The following is an 18,929-nucleotide window of genomic DNA, read 5'->3' as shown; positions in this document are numbered from 1 at the left end:
AATATTTTAACGAAATCTGGGCCTATGTAGAATTTAAGTGGTTACAATACGTATTATGGTAGAAATAATTTAAAAAAATTGTAGTACAACGAGAGATACTTTCCCACATTCTTGGGTAGAAAGTGCATGTCCTTACTAAAAAGCTTGCCAAGGACGTTCAACAGTAGCAGTTGTTGGCTGACAACACTCAAGTTGTGCGTACACTGCTGGTGACACACCGTGTTTCTTCATTCTGACAATGTTGTCTACATCACAATTTTTTATCATGCGCTTCTTGATATAAGAATGATGCAATACCCAAGAAGTCTTTCTTCAGTTAGGATATTGCGGTACGTTAAGCATAACACCATTTCAAACTATTTGTTTTTGGAATGTTTATGATTTACAATGAGCAGACAATTAGCCGTCTACAGCGGTTGGCCTATAAAGTAGGCTACAAGCTGTAAAATATCAAATGATAAGTTCACACCGACAGTGCAAAATCTACGATACAAACGAAATGCAGACGTCAAAAAATTTTTGACTTCATGAACAATTTTGACAAATTTTGACCTAACGCCACAATTTTGAAAAATTTGGACATGTCAAAAAAAAAAACGCCCTACTCACAACATTTTATTTGCCGTTTCGACACTTGATATTTTGCCCGGATTCGCTTGAGAATAGCTTGCTTTATTCTTTCGGTAATAAAATGCGTTGTCGCGCTTCATGCCCATGGTATTTGTATCACTAAGCATTTGGATAGTATATTCATATTGAAATGAACCCGAATATTTTCGGCAGTAGAGAATTAGAAATAACATTGCATAGCATTTTTGGTAATTATGTTCTATTCCGATAGCGTTGATACGAATGAAATAGAAGGTCATTAAAGAATTGTTATCGACCCAATTTACTGTGACTGGATACTGTCACAATGGGAGGGCTAGGCGTGTTTATTATTTTAGCTATTTATCTTCGCCGCACCGGTATTGCGCGCATAACTGCGCTTTTAAGTTAACTTTTGGCTGTAATATAACGCTTCTGAAGTAATGTAGGCTAGCAATGTAGGCTATAGTAACACTACCAATTGCAAATTCCCCTCTCGTGGTTACATAATAGCGTCGTTATTATCCAACTTCCGAGTATAGTCTCCAATCTCCATGCAATCATTCTCACCAGGAACGTCGGCATCGGCAATCATTATACTGTAATTGATTTCTTCCGATTTTAATGTCGCGCGGCAAAATCCACAAATCTCTTGAAATGTATACCGTAGACGCCGATTCAAAGTATGTAATTACAAAAACCCTACAGCTATCATATCATTTTGTGCGATCGTTTCCCGTCAATCAAAAAGGTTGATGTTCGTTACCATAGGTTTTTATTACAAATCTATATATATATTATATTTATTTTTTCTACATAATAAGGATAATAATACGTGCGTTTATAAAATGCCCTTCGGGGCTAATAATTCCGTCTGCTGTAGTCGTGGTTTCGTGCAATTTCGCGCGGGTCATATATGCCATTAATCGGCAATTCGGGCGAGTGTTGAAAAGGAGCAATCAGAACCGGGAAGCCATTTCCGTAGGGCTGTCATTTGAAATAATGGGATATATACACGGAAGAAACTCCAACGGAAGCAGGTAGACTATACTCGCCGTTAATATGATTTATCATATATTGCTGGATTACATTTCCAGTAGGACGTTTGCAATAGGTGACGTTATAATGTTCTGAAGGTCTGAAATCGTACCACTGCAAGTGTGTCTTTCCCTGTACTGGCCAGGCGACGCGCCTCATCATTACGAACTCAGGCCGTAATGAGAGGCTAAGAGTGTCGATCTCCAATTATGTTAGATTTTCTTACTCGTGTACAGTGCAGTTCACATGTCAATTTAGTCGATTATAGACTAGAAGTAAGTTCCAAAATAACCTTAAATGTTGAAGCATTTGAAAATATTCATGCTCTATATTGTTTCACAAGACATCCAATGGTATCAATTCCAAACTGCAAGTTATATTAGTCACAGCGCTGAAACTTCAACCTGGTTGAGAGTAATGAGCAATTGAGCATTCATCCATTCCTTATGAATGGATTTACGTCGGTGGAACTGGTCAGTGGTCATATGTGTTGCCGCACTGCGCGCCGAAGCGCCAATCTCTGTGTCGAGACCCCGTAATCTCAAGTTCTTAACTACGTTTCCGTTAAGCCTCGACGCGGGCGAAGACGAGCAACGGCACAATCGAAAAGTGTGTTCGTATGTTCCTTAGGGTGGACTGACCCTTGTTCAACTGATGCTCAGATGAAACCTTTCTCCACGTCGACTTTCAAATCTCTCATACGAATAGTTGCTACTGCGACCGCGGACGACACATTTGGTTCTCATGGGGTACCGGTATCCCGCGTACACAGTATTGGTCACCCCTGCACTACACTAAATGTGCGTAGTTGCTAGCATAGTGACAGTATAGTTATTTTCAGGTCACGCACCGGTACTGCGGACAATAATGACTCCGCGGACGCAGGATTTTGGATGTTCATTGCCTTCATGGGAATATTTTGCATCGCGGCTAATTTACTTACGCTGATTGTTATAGCAAGAAAGAGAAGCCTTTATACGTAAGTTCGTGTTGTTGGCGTTCAATGCCGCCACTCATACTACTCGTCGCGTAATCGCGTTAATTTGACTTAACGATCGAAGTGGTACTGCGCTAGACTTGGTTTGTGGTCTCAACTTAAAGATAGAAGCGTGAAAAATTTCGACAGCAACCGATTTCCTTAAAAATTCAGCGTATTCAAGCTGCAGCCTGCAGGTAAAGGACCGACACGAGTGTTACTTTTCACTGTAGCTTTACTCCGTGGTGTCGTGTAACGCGTCATCGCTTCAGAAGCCGCTTCGAAATTTCTGAGATTTCTCTTCTGACACAGACATTTATGGCGATAGATGACCCAGTAATCTCGCGATATATTATTCTGTAGAATCTGTTTGTAGTTTGACTTGAATGTGGACAATGCACATATTCGAAGACATTGTGGTACGTCACATTAGATCAGTGGTTCCCACACCAAATCCGCGCGATTGGAGTGCTGTCTTGTTGCTTGTATAGCTGTACAACTTGTTATAGGGTTGATTTCAGTAGCAAATAATATAGGAACCCGTTTTACAATCTGCTCATTATCAACGTAGCATTACACAGACGCCAAATACATTGTCCGGTCGGGCCTAGACCGTTAAGGCGTCAGCTTACATTCCCTTGCAAATCCTCGTCGAAATGGTTGGCGAAGCAACGGAGGAGATTGATTTTACGGGATTATTATGTCATTTTATTGCCCCAGTTGATACATTTGGCGACGTTTACAACGTCAATATGTAGGCTTACTTCAGCATTGTTGCATTAAGTGGCCCGAGTCGTCGCTAGGTATCGTGCACAATACATTAATATGGGCTTCACTTCACTGAAATGTACGGCTGGAATTAGCAATATGAGTTTCACGTTGGCGTTCAAACAGAACCTGAACCTTTCAGAGGTTCACACAATTCCTAGGCTTTACACATAACTAATATTCCTCATTTTAGCATTCATATTAAGAAATTGACTATAACTATTCACAGAAACAAACTGCAAGTGTCGCCTATCATATCTTTGTGGCATAGTTAGAGGTCAATCAGAGCGGCAAGAATGCTACCTGGGAGCCGCATTGGAGTCGAATCATTTTCAATTCACAACCGAGTCAAGTCCGAGTCGGCGAGCGGAGGGTCGAGTCTGAGTCATGGTATTATGACTCGAGTCCGAGTCCTTGTGTTGACTGTCAGTTTTGAGTTGAGGTCTCGTTAAACCCACTTTTTACAACTCTCTTTGGCAATATCTATTGCTTCACATTCAAATTATACTGATTTTCCTCGCTTTTATCAGTTCCATGTCGCATTTTGAAGTACCAGATGAAATAACGATAGTGGAGTAACTTTACTATACTTCGAAATTACAATGGAATGTAGGTCTTAGCTGTCGTCTCGAGTCGTGTCTTAGTCCAAATCATGCGCACTGACTCGAGTAGCCTACAAGACGAGTCAATACACAAATTGAATCAAGTCGAGTGGAGTCATTTTCCGTATTTTGAGTCACCAAAAATCTAGTCAAGTCAAGTCACCAAAAATCGCGAAAAGAGTCCTTACAATGTTGCGATGGAGCGATTCGTTTTGTTGTAATCCCTGCCAAAAATAAGGTAGTTAGAAAAAGAGCACGCGACTGTTTTAGCTATTCGATTTTGATTGAATTTTGCCAGTCAGTGACCGCTGTGAATAGAAGTCTAACTCTGTTTGTTCTTACAGAAAGCCGTTCAACGTCGTGTTGATGAGTCTTTGCGTTTCTGATCTGTTGTCGGCGATAATAAGCCCCCTCATTTATTACCGATCGCCGGTCAGAGGAGGAAGAAACTACGATTTACCGGAATTCGTTTGCAAGGTCATTGATTGTAATACGAACGGAATAATAGTTATCTGAACTCTGAATCGTTGTTGTTTCCGTCGTAACTAGTTTTCTGACTATGTGTGAAGAACAAGGGTCTATAACTGCAGTTATCACCAATTTGTCTTCCTAGATTTCAATCACCGTCGATCACTGGACCACTATCGCAACAATGCTGCACATACTCAGCTTCATAATCATGAGATTGGCGGCTGTCGCGAAACCGTATCATTTCAAGAAATTCACTGCCAAACATGCCGCCGTGAGTTGATGAAGTTCATAACACAAAGCATCTCGTGACTATAATTGTTGAAATCACCTGATTGCTTGATTAATCCGGTATGCTAACCTGGAATCCGCGAGCGTTTCCCGTGTCCGATATAATATAACTGGGCATTTCGAAAGCAGAAATCGCTGCACAGTAGCACATAGCATTTAATTATCCTCTCGGAATTATCAAAATACTGTACTCCCAAATTTTAATTGGACGTGTGGTTGAACACTTGATAAATGTTTAACCGCGTTGGTCACACTTTCCTAATTACTCCATATACTCCTAATAGACGTTGTTTCGAATTCCTCCAGAAATATAGCTTGGCAAAATGATCCGGCAATCACACTAGCCATGAGGGGTCGCGTGCAAAAATATTTAGGAAGTTCTGATCTATATTGTATGAATATTGTATACAGAGTCCAATACGTACGGAATGTATGAGTGCATGGATGTGTGAATGTATGTACTTATACATGCTCAATTGCACATTCTAATTTTTATACATACCCCGTGTTGAATAGTTCAATGCGGTAGTAACGACATTGACAGTATATCAGATGCCTTCACGAGTTGCATACTGTGTCGAAACAGTATTATGCCTAATCAAAGCATCCGGGTCGGGTCGGGTTCGATGGTTTTAGTCATCATAGAGACTTTGACCTTTATAGCTAAAGCTATAGCCCAATATTAACACCAATCGTGTCAGTTTTCTTTACTGAGTTACATTATTATGCTAGGACTACAGATATGTATGCGACTAGGGCTGGGCAAAATCGAGTACCTGCATGAGTGATTCGATACTGAATCACGTATTACGCTTCGAGTCGAGTATATGAGTATCACATATTATGACGCCACAAAAGAATGCACTCTGTCAAATATGTACATTTTATGCGACTACAAAGAAGATAAAGCCTTTTATACGTCGCAGTAAAGATTCTTTGATCTTTTTTCGACCATACCTATTTCATTGCACTTCTTGACAATGTTGTGGATGATCATGACTTCGGAAATGTGTTATTTCCAGTAACGTTCGTCGCTTTATACTATGTCTCGTATGTTACGACACGACCAATCAAGGTTTCAAGGCTTCCTCAGTGGAAAATAGTATCGATACTGTAATTATCGTTAGCAAATTAACTTTCAGTGGCGAGGGCCGTGAAATACCATTACTCGAAAAAAATCGTCTTTAGCTGCTCGACTCGAATCATTAAAATTAACACTCTATTCAGATTCGAGTACTCGAATCATTGTGCCCAGCCCTATATGCGACCCTTGCTTAGCGAAATTCAATGTTTCGTGTGCGATCTTTGTCGAAGCATATTCCTGATCTTGCGTCACAAAGATGCGTTTTATTTGGTGTATCGTTTCTACTAATTTAATTACGACGTTGTTTGCATGCGATGACCCTGCATCGCACGTCATTGATCGAATCGGTCAAATTCCATTTTTATTCAAATCAACCTTTTTTATGCTTACTTTTTAAACATGGCTAAAAGATGCACTTCCAACATTGTATAGTTATTGCAACATACCTTACATTCGTAACCTTCTCATGCTGGATTGTCTTGAAAATAAACCAAATCGGGAAATTAAACTTTTATTCAAAATATGGCAGACAAGAGGAATCTTACCATAGCATGTCATTGCATATTTTGTTATATTTTCAATTGTTTCCATTAATTGAGCTCACCAATCTGTATTTTTCTCTTTGAAGGGCTTGGTTTTGGGCATATGGTCCGGTACATTTGGAAGCAGCGGCTGGATAAAATATCTCACCCTGGGATTGGCGAGAAATAAGCGGTCTGGGGTGATTTCCTGCCGTCCATTAAAGAAGTGGTGAGACTGCAGTATAAAGTTATTACTAAGTAATTAGTCGTCCAATCATTTATTGCTAGTTTTGTCGATGCAAATACGCCAAAGATTGCGATATAATGAAAAGATAGGAGGGTGTCGACTGTCGAGGTGACTTTGGAGCAATCTTTTAATCAGATATTCATGTAAATAAGAAGCATGTACTTGGCACACTCAACGTAATGGAGTAAAGTACACTGTACTGCACACTGTAAACAGTAATAGCAAATAACATAAAAAGACAATTGAGGAAAATGAATGCATCATGCGTTGGTGGCTGTTCGAAAGGTCCAAAATCTGTACGCCGCTCATAGTAAGCGCGGATAAAGTAAGTTTGCTCACCTAAAGACTATTCTATAGTGGTATCTCTAATAAGCTGATGAAGGGGTACCATCTCGTATAAATACACAAGACTGAATGTTGAGAAAACACTAAATTATCAATCGATGTTGTGACGATAATACAAGAAAAACCCTCCTTAGGCCTATACGTCAGAATAGACCGCAACTTGATTTGACCGAACCGGTCCCCGTACAAGTGTACACTGTACACTGTGTACAGTGTACACACTACACAGGAGAGGCATATCAGAGTTTGGCAACCTCCGGCCCGAGAAATCGGTTTATAATTTACCTTAGCCTGGTAAGTTATGCACAATGCACATGCACTTGCACATGCTGACTTAGCACATGAATGGTTTCGATACAATTTGTTAAATAACCTAAATTTCATTGTCGCGCTTCGTGGGATTTACCTTCACTTATTCGCAATTTGACTTGGTAGTCCGACATCGAAGTGTATTGGTAACTCTCGTCATCCTCGTTACGAATTCCTACAGGGATATTTAGCCTCAAGCAACTGTAGAATGTCTATAATTTTTTGGCGTGAGGCTCCTCAGCGTTCTTTATATATGGGCTCGGGTCAAAATGGATGTACGTATAATACGTATAATCCCCTGGCATGGACTGTTGCTTTGTTGTCATGACATTGATTGACGGCGAAGTCTTTGTAAAAAAAAACGCTATATTTTTAACGCCCCAGGCCTACGCTATGTATGAGATGTTTGATTTTATATGAAGGTGTAGTTGGCGCACATTCAACATGCATGTAGGTATTTATCGTGACTTAATATTCAGGTTGACGCTGGTTAGTCAATACAACACATATGGAGTGCCTACATTGTTGTATGCTCCTTGCTCATTGGTTATTGTGTTATCGGTTATCACGACCGTACTACTGGTGCGACGGCGGCAGCGAAAATTAGGTAAATACAATCGATTTTATAGAATATTTTTTATTAGAGGTGTGCCCTACACCGCATCATATTGCTTCACTATCGTGGCTGTAGTTGCTTAATGACGACTATTCAATATTCACTAAATATGATGCCAATCGCGCACGTATAGCCTACGACTCATCCATATACCGGGGAAATAGCGTAAGCCAAATGGTACAACTGAAATATTTGGTAACACCCACAGGTGATCTTGGCCAAATGTTGAGTGCATTGATTTCTGATTACTATACGTCCATCGCACACTGGAGAAGGCAAGTGATTTGATACGTGTAACCACGGATATCTAGATATCCCTGTGTGTAACAGACATTTAGTTCTTGTCAAGTTAAACTACCTTACGAAAAATTTGAAAAATCGGGTATAGGCCTATATACGGCTTCGCCGGTGGAAAAGCTTGTCCACTATATGCCGAACTTCTGCCTTGATTGTAATTACAATTCATGCCCTGCACAGTGCACATGCAAGGCTACCAGTAAGACCCTGTCTGTGTCTGTGTTGACCTCACGTCTGCAAATAGTAAAGTAATTCAATGGATCACTAAAGTTCACACCAAGTTGAAAGCAGCAGTCACAACAGGTTAACAACAACCAAGAGGGCCAACTCCCTATATCTATAGGCTAGTCTTGTACATAAATACAGTAACAATACAATCAACAGAATAATGCCACATTTCCTTCTATTCTCCGTTATTCCTTGCTCAGATATAAGACAATGCACAAATAACTCAATGGATCTCATGAGCAAGCAACCAACTAGAAGACTAGAAGGGCAAATGGCCACGAGACCAACTGAACAGGGACAGTATGTCCACTAGGGCTTCCCAAAAATGACTGCTTTCTCAAATGGTACTGACTACTTGATAAAATTGTTAGGTTACCTCATTTAAGCCTACACACAAAATTTGGTTCAATTCCAGCCAGTAACCGCTTTGATACAGGAGAAGAAAGTTTCTATTTATTATATAAAAATAAATAATAAAAAATTCTAAAATTTTCTGTTCACCCCATGAAACTTTTAGGCCTTTTTTTTAGTATTTACGGTGACCTATTCTTTGTTTATTTATTATAGTTGTGCTCACCGTAAATACTATTTTATTCAAATCCAAATTTTTCGACGGCAATAACTCAGCTCCCGCCGGTTGGAATTTGGAGTATTTGGTTGTATTACGGAAAAAATTCGTTTTTTGCAATACTATATATATATTGAATTTATTGGTATTGAAATTTTAAAGCAATAAATTATGGCGGAAGGCCGAAAGAGAAAAAAAATTGTATTACGGCAAGCATCCATTTGTTAGACGCTGGGGGATGCGAAGCCCTAGAGGCACAACCAATACTGTCAAATCGCTATTACTACCCAGGACGAGTATGGCCGTCAGGCCTTCATAGTCCGACCGGGATCTGGTACCGCATCGACGGGCGAGTATCCCGGGGCACAGGCATGGTGGCGGGGGGATAAACGGCCGCAGACGCCCGCTCTAAAGGCGTGCTTGTGCCGACTGTTTGAACTTCTAACCAGATGTAACAATGAAGGGAAGTAAAACAGAAAGCAACCTTATGGGTGCTTTTGAGTCGAACGACTCGAAAGTGCCCTATTACGGGCGCTTGTGGCACATTGTGCTGTGGTGAAATCCCACAGTGCTGTCACAAGCGTCAGGGGGGGGGGAGGTTTACTGCGGTTCCTCCAGACCCCTAAAAAAATGAGCATCGTTTCTATAGACACTGACAGCCTAACACTCTCATGGGATGAACAGAATTGAACGGTTACTGGCTGGAATTGAACCAAATTTTGTGTGTAGGCTTAAATTAGGTAACCTAACAATTTTATCAAGTAGCCAGTACGATTTGAGAAAAAAAGTCATTTTTGAAGAGCCCTATTGTCCACCAAGGACAGCTGAGAGCATGATAGCTTAATTGCAAAACGAACAATATCTGATATCACAACACAATATGGATCAGCGGTTTTTCAAATGTCTAAAATAAATTGTCTGAGGTGGTGGTCTCTTGTTTAATCAACCGAAATGTCAGAATTAACTGACTATGATATCATATCTGCCAACCGTTTGGAGTTGGAGGCAGTCGTATACATGATACTATCACCAACATTCGTGTCATGATTTTCTGAATTGGATTTGACAGCACGAAATGAGGCTGCATTCGTAATGGATCAGAATCGCGCCATCGTTCAGGTTTCATTGATCGTAGCATCGTTCCTTCTGGGCTACCTACCCGAAATTGGTAAACTACTCGGATATAAACCCGTTCTATCACCCATTACACGAATATTTACTCAGTATACAGGGCACTGTACGCGTCCTTGGGCCATTCCAGAACGTGGAATATATACGCTTTTGACAGCGCCCGGTTCATCTGTCTGAGAATTTCCGAATGCCTCAATCCAATATTTTACAATATCGCATCCAGGTATTATGCTACTAATTCAAGAATGTGTTCTCCCGTTTCGCTACCTTCAGTGCATTTTTCAGTTCGATCAGGAGTGCCACGGCCGAATTACTGCAAAGAATCAGCTCTTGCGGTAGTAGTGCTTGTAGAACTACTCCTACACCGGTGGCGAGTAACGGTGTCGACAGCTGATGTGCCGATCACCTATGGGTATTCAGCTTTCAGAGGAACATTTCATCGGATAAATATTCAAATCATGATGCCGCAGTACCAAGGGCGCTTCGCTCAACGCAGTCAACACTGCCCACTATACGGAAGTAGAAAGTCTCCTTCGACAACTCTGTGACCGACGAGATATCGTGAAAAACATTCCTTGTTGCCTTGCCCATTGTCGCATCTCGCGCTTAGTTCCTTTCGGTTCTCATCCGGATTTTGTGATTCAGAAATATCCACCATCCGTTTACCTGCTCTCTATCGTAAACAGTGTTCCCTATATGCGGGTATGATAGCACACCAATTACCAATATACACCATACATTACGCCGTATAGGATTAAGCGTTTTTATAGTGTTGTAGCAATGACTGCATATATGTGAATGTATATTATTTATACACATATACGGAGAGATACAGTTTTATTAAATGGAATTGAAATAAAAATATATATATATAATACAAGGTGCAGCTATACGATTTTTACGGACTCCCATGAATCCTTAAGCCATAGCTCCATTGATGGATAACAAGGGCGTCTATACTTACTACATTGAGTCAAGTCGCGCGTCATGAGTAAATTGAAAACAGGAGCACGAGTTTAGTGGATTACTTTTACATTTACGATAATAATAAATTTATTATATTGCAATTACTAGTTTGTTTACTAATTTCGGGTTACAGTGAAACGTTCGCAGTAGGCCGCATCCGGCAGAAGCAACATATATAGATATTATCATCATTGGTTTATTAGCAATTTTATCAATTCAATACACCACAAAAATGCGATACAATGAAAAGATAGGAAGTTGTCGAAGCGACTTGGAGTAGTCCATGAAATCAGACACCCACCTTGGCCTAGGCGATGTAAAGAGGAGGCATGCACACTGAATGAAAAGTAAAGAAGATAGTATAGAAAAAGCAAGCGACAAAAATGGGGTGGCATGTCATATATATATATCGACTTTTCAATTAGATAAAATAAAAAGGGCAAAAGAAAACAGGAAACAAAAGAACATCGAGATAATCAGTTTTGGGCTCCTGTTAAGCGTCTCCAACGTAGGCGGTCGTGGGCGTCTTCAAGCGACAGCCCGCGTTTTACTAGATCAGTCTCCATTATCGGGCGCAATGTTTTCTGATTCCAGTCACCTCTGTGCCATGGCTCCGTGGGAATGTGATTGATGATGGCGGCGGCTGGTTGCTCGTCTTGATGCCGCACTAGATGGCCGATTAGGCGAAAGCGTCGTTCAGCTGCCAGTAGACGGCATGGGACCGTTCCTGTGAGTTCTCGCAATGCATTCGTGGATATATGCTTCGGATGGTGAATGCCGAGTGCATAGCGGAGGAGTGCGTCGTAGTTAGCGTTAAGCGTCTTAGCCAGCTTCTCTGTCAGCGTGAGTGCCTCTAGTCCGTAAAGAAGAACCTGCTCGACAGTGGCACGGAAGATACGGGTATTGAGCTGGGTCGAGGCACTTGAATGGAAGAGGCTATGTAGCCGTCTTGCCGCGCCCCAGGCCTTTGCTCGCCTCGCCTTGAGCGCTTTTCCAGAGTCAGCGACGTCAATATCGAGGTATACAAAACTCGTTACATATTTGAGATCGATTTCTCCCAGTTGAATTGTTGTCGCGTTCTTCGGTAGAGTTGGTACGTCCAGAACCTCATGCAGTCTTCTTGGCGTTGATCTGGAGGCCAACAAGAGCGGCGGCGGCCTCTAGCTGGTTAATGAGGCGCTGTGCCGATGCGGTGTTCGGGGCAAGCAAGGCTAGGTCGTCTGCGTAGGCAAGAATACCTACGTGGATTGCCTCGCGAGTCGTACGCGTGCGCATTCCTTGCCGTGGCCGCCATTCAAAGAAGTTCGTATTATCCGGGAAGACCGTTCGTAGCACGAAGTCAAGGATGACCACGAACAAGAACGGTGCCAGGGTGTCACCTTGAAGCACACAAGCCGAAATGTTGAAATCTCCGCTTGCGCCGTCATCTGTTCGGACTCGCGCTCGTGTGTCAGTGTAGAGGGCCATAATGGCGTACGTTATCACCTCAGGAATTCCATAGAATCTGAGGATCTCCGCCATGGCTGGGCGCGAGACCGAGTTGAAGGCTTTCGCGAAATCAACGAAGAAGGCCACAACATTCTTTTTGTGTGAGCGGCAGGTGTCAATGATTGCGTGCAGTGCCAGGAGCCGGGAGCTGCATTCAGGAGCTTGGTAGAGAGTTGCTCCCGTATGCGAAGAAGCAGTACTCGGTCAAACAGCTTGGCAGCGGTCTGCATCAGGGAGATGCCTCTGTAGTTCGCTGGGTCACTCGCAGCGCCTTTCTTGTAGATAGGGACGGGACGATTTCGCTCTCAAGCCACTCTGGGGGCACCGGGCCGCCTTCGAGGACGCCATTCATGACATCGAGGAGCACAGGTGCAACGCCCGAAGTTTAAGCAGTCGTTGGGATGCCGTCCATGCCGGTGGCCTTGAATTGTGGTACTCCACGCATGGCTGTCTTGAGCTCACCTAGCGTGATCAGGGTTGTATTGATCGCTAGAGGATTTGCTGCTAGTGAAGGCGGTGCAATGAGCACATCGATGTCCGGTGCAGGTGTAGATAACAGGGTCTCGAAGTGTGCTGCGAGGTTTTCCGTACAGGCCTTCACGCGGGTCCTCTTGAAGCTAACTAGTTCACCGAGAGCTTTCCAGGCTGCTCTTGATCGGCCTGATTCCAACTCATTTTCCACGGAAAGGGCAATAGCTTCGACTCGTTCCTTGCGAGCTGCGTCGTAAACGTTTGTTAGGTACAGAGCTGCCTCGTTAGCATCGCTATGTGCGTCCAGTGTTCCAGAGGTGTACGCAGCACGTCTGAGAGTCTTGAGGTTACGGCGCGCACTGAGCACTGTCGGGTCGGATTCCCAGGCTAATATTGGCCGTGGCTTGCTATGGGCCTCACCGAGCGTTTCACGGGCTGCATCCTTGACTGCTGCTACAAGTGGCGCAAAGGCGGTCGGTATAGTATTTTGGATCTCGAGGGCTATGGATTGTGTGTGCATGGTAAAGACATTCATCTTATTTGCGTCCTTAAGATCGAACCAATTTGGTAGGGGCTCTTTCGGTGTGCGCTTCAGGACGAACGGGAGGCGTTCACGAAGTGTGGCCAACACCATGCGATGGTCACTCCTGATCGTTAGCATGCGCACCGTTCGTCAGTTTGTGAAATGGCGCCGTGCGGGAGCATTGCAGCAGATATAATCCAGCCGTGTGTTGCGTTGGCGCATACCGTCAAATGTCGTCCTACGCTTCGGCTTCATATAGAAGTTGGCATTGAGAGGAATGAGGTCGCAGCGGTCGAGTAGATTGGTAAAATGCTCCGAGTTGCTGTTCTCGTGGCCAACTGGAAAGCGAACTCGCTGCGAGCGCTCGGCCAACGTGGCATTCATGTCCCCAAGCAGCATGGTTATGTCTCGCTGCGGTTAGGTTGATAGAATGCCTTCTAGTTGGTCGTAGAAGGCGAGCGTATCAGCTGGCAAAGGCAGTGGTGTTCGGAGATGTTGGTCCATACGCACACACGAGGTGCAGTTTGCGGCGACGGAGTTGAATGCTGGCTGTGATAATCCGGCTGTTTATAACGTAAATCTTTGCCGCAGCGTGGCACGCTGGCACAAGATTAGACCGACGCCTCCAACTCCGCCTTGGTTGGCAGGTGATTGGATCATGATGATGCCTGCGCCTAGGTCTTTTTCGCGGAATGGTTCAGTGAAGTGCTGGCTATGTTCTTGGATTGCCAACGCATCAAGTTTGAGGCCAGTCTCAAGTGCGGGAGCTTCTTCCTGGTGCCATACAAAGTTCTCGTGTTCAGAGTTACAAGTTTAACTTTTGCATTTAGGCTAATCCTCAGCGATCTTGGTTGAGGCTTCGGGTCCCTGGCGCCACCCGGCAGATCCCAGTCTTTCTGTTGATATTGTCCCACTCGGCGAGTAGGCCTACGCAGTAACTTAAGGTAGTAAAGTCTTCGTCACACTGTGCGACTTGGTCTACTGTGTTTACTACCTATACTGCGCAGCACGTCCAAGCTGTACGTAATCATTACATGTAATCAGCTAGCGGAGCGAGAAATACACGTCTGCACTCGGCGACTGACACTCGTCAGGAAGGCGAGATCGATAGGTCAGTCGTGGTCCGGTAATCTTGAGGATGCACTAGTATTCATTTAGTAGTAGTTGCTTGTATTTCGACTTGAATGTGGACATGTTCGTCGACTGTCGGATAGCCAGCGGGATACTGTTCTTCACATCAGGTCCGGCATATTTGATGGAGCGATCATCTTTTCGGTCGATCATATGATATTTGGACGACGTGGACGCGCGTGCGTTGTACTTGTGCGCTTTTGGTTCCGAGGTAAAAAGGTCATTGAAATATTTGGGGCAACGACCGCAGTGGAACTGATACATAAACTTGGCGATTTCTAGTTTCCGCATATCTTCTATGTTTAGGACACCGAATCTCTTCAGCAGCGACTTTTTGGATGGTCAACCAGGCCCCTGTGGGGCTCTAGATATGATACGGAGTACCTTATGTTGTAGTTTTCGCAGTGGCTCGAGTGCAGTTTTATTGACAGCCCCCCCTCCCACAACAAAGGATGCCATATTGTAACTTCGATTGGATTAAGGATTTAAAGAGTATCATAAGAACCCAGGCTGGCATGAAGCGTCCAAGGATGTAGAACAGGCCGACGTTCGGTGATAATTTAGTGTCTAGTGACTGAATATGACTCTTCCAAGACATGTCCGAGTCCAATAAAACCCCCGAGATATTTGGCATTATCTGTGTTGGAAACAGGCTGAACAGCGATGGAAATGGCCGGAGCCGGACTGGATATTCCCCGTTTTTTTTTATTTGGAGCCGGAGCCGGATTCATATTTTTTTCTGATACGGCCGGAGTCGGATCGAAGCTGGATCCTACTTTTTTTGTTATGGTCATAATCGCTATTGATGCTATTGATGGGCGTGACTGTTGTAGCTACCGATTACGTGCCACTATCCGCCAATATAGACCTATGTGTTCAATAAAAAACGGAGATTCTATTGTCATATTTTTTGTTCTCTCAATATTCAATACATAACCGGCAATGTTCCCTCTATTTTTTGACGAGTCTGCGCGCACTCACCAACACACTACGCGGTCCCTTGGACAACAGTGCGTAACAACTAAAAAAGGGTCATCACCTCGGATTTTTTGTGCGCGACATAGATTTTCTATGCGCAGAGACCGTGTCAGCACAGCACAATTGCACGTGCACAGCTTAGATGGAACATAGATAACCTGAACCCGTATCGTAGGCTATATTCTACTGTTTGTGTACTTTACGGGAAATAAGTAGGGGAGATGTGGTACCGATATATCAGAAATTGAAAATTGCTCTCTGGCCCCCAAATCTACTGCCCAGAACATCAGATCTTTTACTGGCTCTACTCTTGGATCCAAGCTCTACCTACCGCGGATATGTATAAGAATATCCGCTCTTTCAAAAAATATTTATTAACGTTCAAAATTTGTTGCTCGCTCAAACGTATCACCGGTCCCCACCCGGTCCCCAATGGCACACGACCTAGTGACCGAGGAGACATGCGCTGAAAAACTTGAACGTCTGAACTTTTCTTGCTGTGTACTTCTAAACTACAATAAGCCAAAGAAAAATGATTATTCGTCACCTTCAAAACTTTGAATAAATATCTCAAATGTTGGCATAAATTGACGTTTCGATTTAGGCTCAAACCTACACATTTGAGGGTACATACATGTTTCCAGTAAATCGACAGTTTGACTTTCAAATATAGCGATAACACAGGTAATTATAGCACAGACCCTCTCTGTATGTGGGCGTGTTTCTGTTGTTGGATCATTAGTTGGTTTACCTATTTTGCTTGATTTGGATATGGTATATTAGGTCCCCACTCTATAAACTTTGTAATTGATTAGAAAATAGTCCAATCAACGATGGTATTGAATATGAAACTATGTGACGTCATGCATGTAAGGGAAGATTCTGCCAGCCTGCAATTGTAAACGAATTCATAGAGAGTGATCATTGGATTTTCATGAGAATTTTTCTATAATTTTCGGTCCCAGTGTCTCATCGATCCCATATCTCCCCTACTCGTATATGATTATTATCGTAGTTTTTTCGACCGCAGCCCCATCAGAGAATTCAAGAAACAGGACCGGTGTCGGACCAGAGAATTTGTCGATCCGTCATGCACAAATAGATATACCTAGAATGTATAGGGCATTGGTTCTCAACTGCTGGGGCGCGAGGCTGCGGTCGACTGCAAAAAATATCGTGATTTTGCGCGATTTACCTCAAATTGGTAGTTTTTGGTCTGCGTATACTCCTAATTTCATATTGGCGAATTCTCTCATAAACAGTCATAATCTTCCATGCCACCAAACCATCTGTTGAGATTGCTAGCATTCTGACTGCATTTTGTGATATGACGGTAAGGGTGTCGCCAAATTTTTCACAATGATCAAGGAGTGCGTGTCTGAAAAAGTTCGAGAACAACTGGTGTAGGGCATGTGGAGTATTGGCGATAGTGTGGTAGTATACGCATCAATCACTCGGCACTATGCATCCCTCCAGGGCAACCGTTTATTGTAGATGGCCAAAGCCGCACATAAAAAGCACCAAGTTCAAGTGGTACACCAAATATCGCTACACTATAATATAATGCAGGAACATACGAATATTCAATCATCTTACACACATCTTGCTAAGAACATGAGGCCGAAGGAAATAAACAGACAGGTATTGAGCACAGAAAATCACTTAAGCATGACACCCATTGTTACGTTTGAGCGTGGCTAACATGCCGAGCCCAAATAGTTCGAAAGTGTGTCCCTGGAGGACTATTTTATAAACGAAACACGCGAACAAACACTCTACTGCAATATACTAGACGCAAGCTTCCAAGAGGCAAATTTTCTCATATCAGAAAAATACCCTCCGTTGATATGCACAGAAACCCTTCAACTTCGCCAAATTTGTCAGGAAACACATCTTGAATGATTCCAAAGGGCCAATACATCTCGGAGTTATATCATCATATAAGAGGACCAGGTCCTCTACGGTAAGTTTTCTGCTATACTAGTAATGGGCTGCATGCACACTACATTCCCTTGTGAGGAAATCTTGCTCCATGCAATGAGGTATGGTTTTTCCAATTACAGGTCAAACATGTGTTGACTGATTTGCATTCAGCGTTACCATGACCATTACTTAGACAATTAAAGCATAGGTTCTTATGAAGAACAAGTTCCATTTTTTGGTTCCGGTTCATAGTGTTGTACCTTTCACATCTGTAAATACTGTGTGACTCATCACAACAAGGACATTTTGGGGATGTAGCCATTTGATCCAATTCATTTGTACAGTACGCAATAGGATGATTGTTAGTTACAGTAGGAAATGTTTGAGCGCTTCGAGACTTAGGCATATAGGATGGGTTTGAAATGGAATCACCCTTCATGTCGTGTGCAGACATGGGGTGATTACTTCACGAATGTAATCGATTGCGATTACGATTACTCGTGAATCCCGCGATTACGATTACGATTACGATTACAGCAAAATCAGGAAGCAGTCGATTACGATTACGATTACATTTCAAAAGTAATCACGATTACTCACGATTACATTTTTTTTGCTTCCTAGAACTAATTTCAGAAGAGATATTGGAACACAATATAAGACTTGCGATGAAAAGGTCTAATGAGATAACAACTTTCTTTATAAATCATACGTCCTTTGCTTGTTACGTCATAATGCACCCATTGCCCAACTCTATGCAGGAATATTCGTCGCACCCAACGATTTGAATTCTTGCCAGGTCTGTAACTGCCACACCCCAAACTCCCCAATAAGACCGGGAGCGAGCTCTAATGAGACTCAAAAGTATTCTCAAGAGAGTTAGTTAACTTGAAAATTTTCTTCGAGCTTCGGGATTTGATGTCTCTAAATAGCTTGATTTTTAAATGCATACCGCTCCCCCTCAAGAAAAAAAGCATGCATAATTTATAGGAATAGCCATTTCGGTGGCGGTCATTACCCCGCCACGACACACCAAAAGACGTATGCAATTTCGGCAAACATGCAACTCCACAAAGTGTGCTACCAAAGAATGACCTTGGCCAAAACTTTGGGTACATGTCCATTGTCAGTAGCCGCGCTCTGTGGGAGTGACGAATAGTCCGGTCCTTCCAATTTGAGCCCCAACAATGCAAATGCCAACCGGGGCCCTCACAGAGGAATGAAGACATGACTATTTGTGTGTGCGTCTCAGGAAAGTTTTTCTTTTAGTCTACTGCGTTTGGGCGACTACAGTATCTTTTGATTATATAAAAGAAGGGAGGTCACGAATTAACAACATACAATACAGTAATTATAACAACATACCAGATGC

At 42.9% G+C, this 18,929-nt stretch overlaps 2 protein-coding genes across 2 annotated transcripts in view; both read left to right on the top strand.

Annotated features, from left to right (window-relative positions):
- Window positions 1-2,213: 2,213 nt before the first annotated feature.
- Window positions 2,214-11,094, top strand: LOC145442440 (growth hormone secretagogue receptor type 1-like). Its single transcript, XM_080320346.1, has 8 exons — window positions 2,214-2,605; window positions 4,317-4,449; window positions 4,586-4,714; window positions 6,444-6,565; window positions 7,717-7,844; window positions 10,016-10,114; window positions 10,171-10,300; window positions 10,363-11,094. Exons 1-8 carry the CDS (start codon window positions 2,520-2,522, stop codon window positions 10,469-10,471), a joined length of 936 nt encoding a protein of 311 aa, XP_080176472.1. The 5' UTR covers window positions 2,214-2,519; the 3' UTR covers window positions 10,472-11,094.
- Window positions 9,026-18,929, top strand: part of LOC145442439 (5-oxoprolinase-like) — a 65,838-nt gene continuing 55,934 nt past the window's right edge. Inside the window, exon 1 of the mRNA XM_080320345.1 lies at window positions 9,026-9,043. The gene's annotated coding sequence lies outside the window, so the exon portion shown is untranslated. The remainder of the gene's footprint in view (window positions 9,044-18,929) is intronic.

Source organism: Botryllus schlosseri, chromosome 7 (genome assembly GCF_051294905.1).
Source record: "Botryllus schlosseri isolate E-star chromosome 7, Bs_hap1, whole genome shotgun sequence".
NCBI lineage: Eukaryota > Metazoa > Chordata > Ascidiacea > Stolidobranchia > Styelidae > Botryllus > Botryllus schlosseri.
The sequence above is the reverse complement of the archived record's forward strand: the minus strand, read 5'-3'. Positions and strand labels throughout refer to the sequence as shown.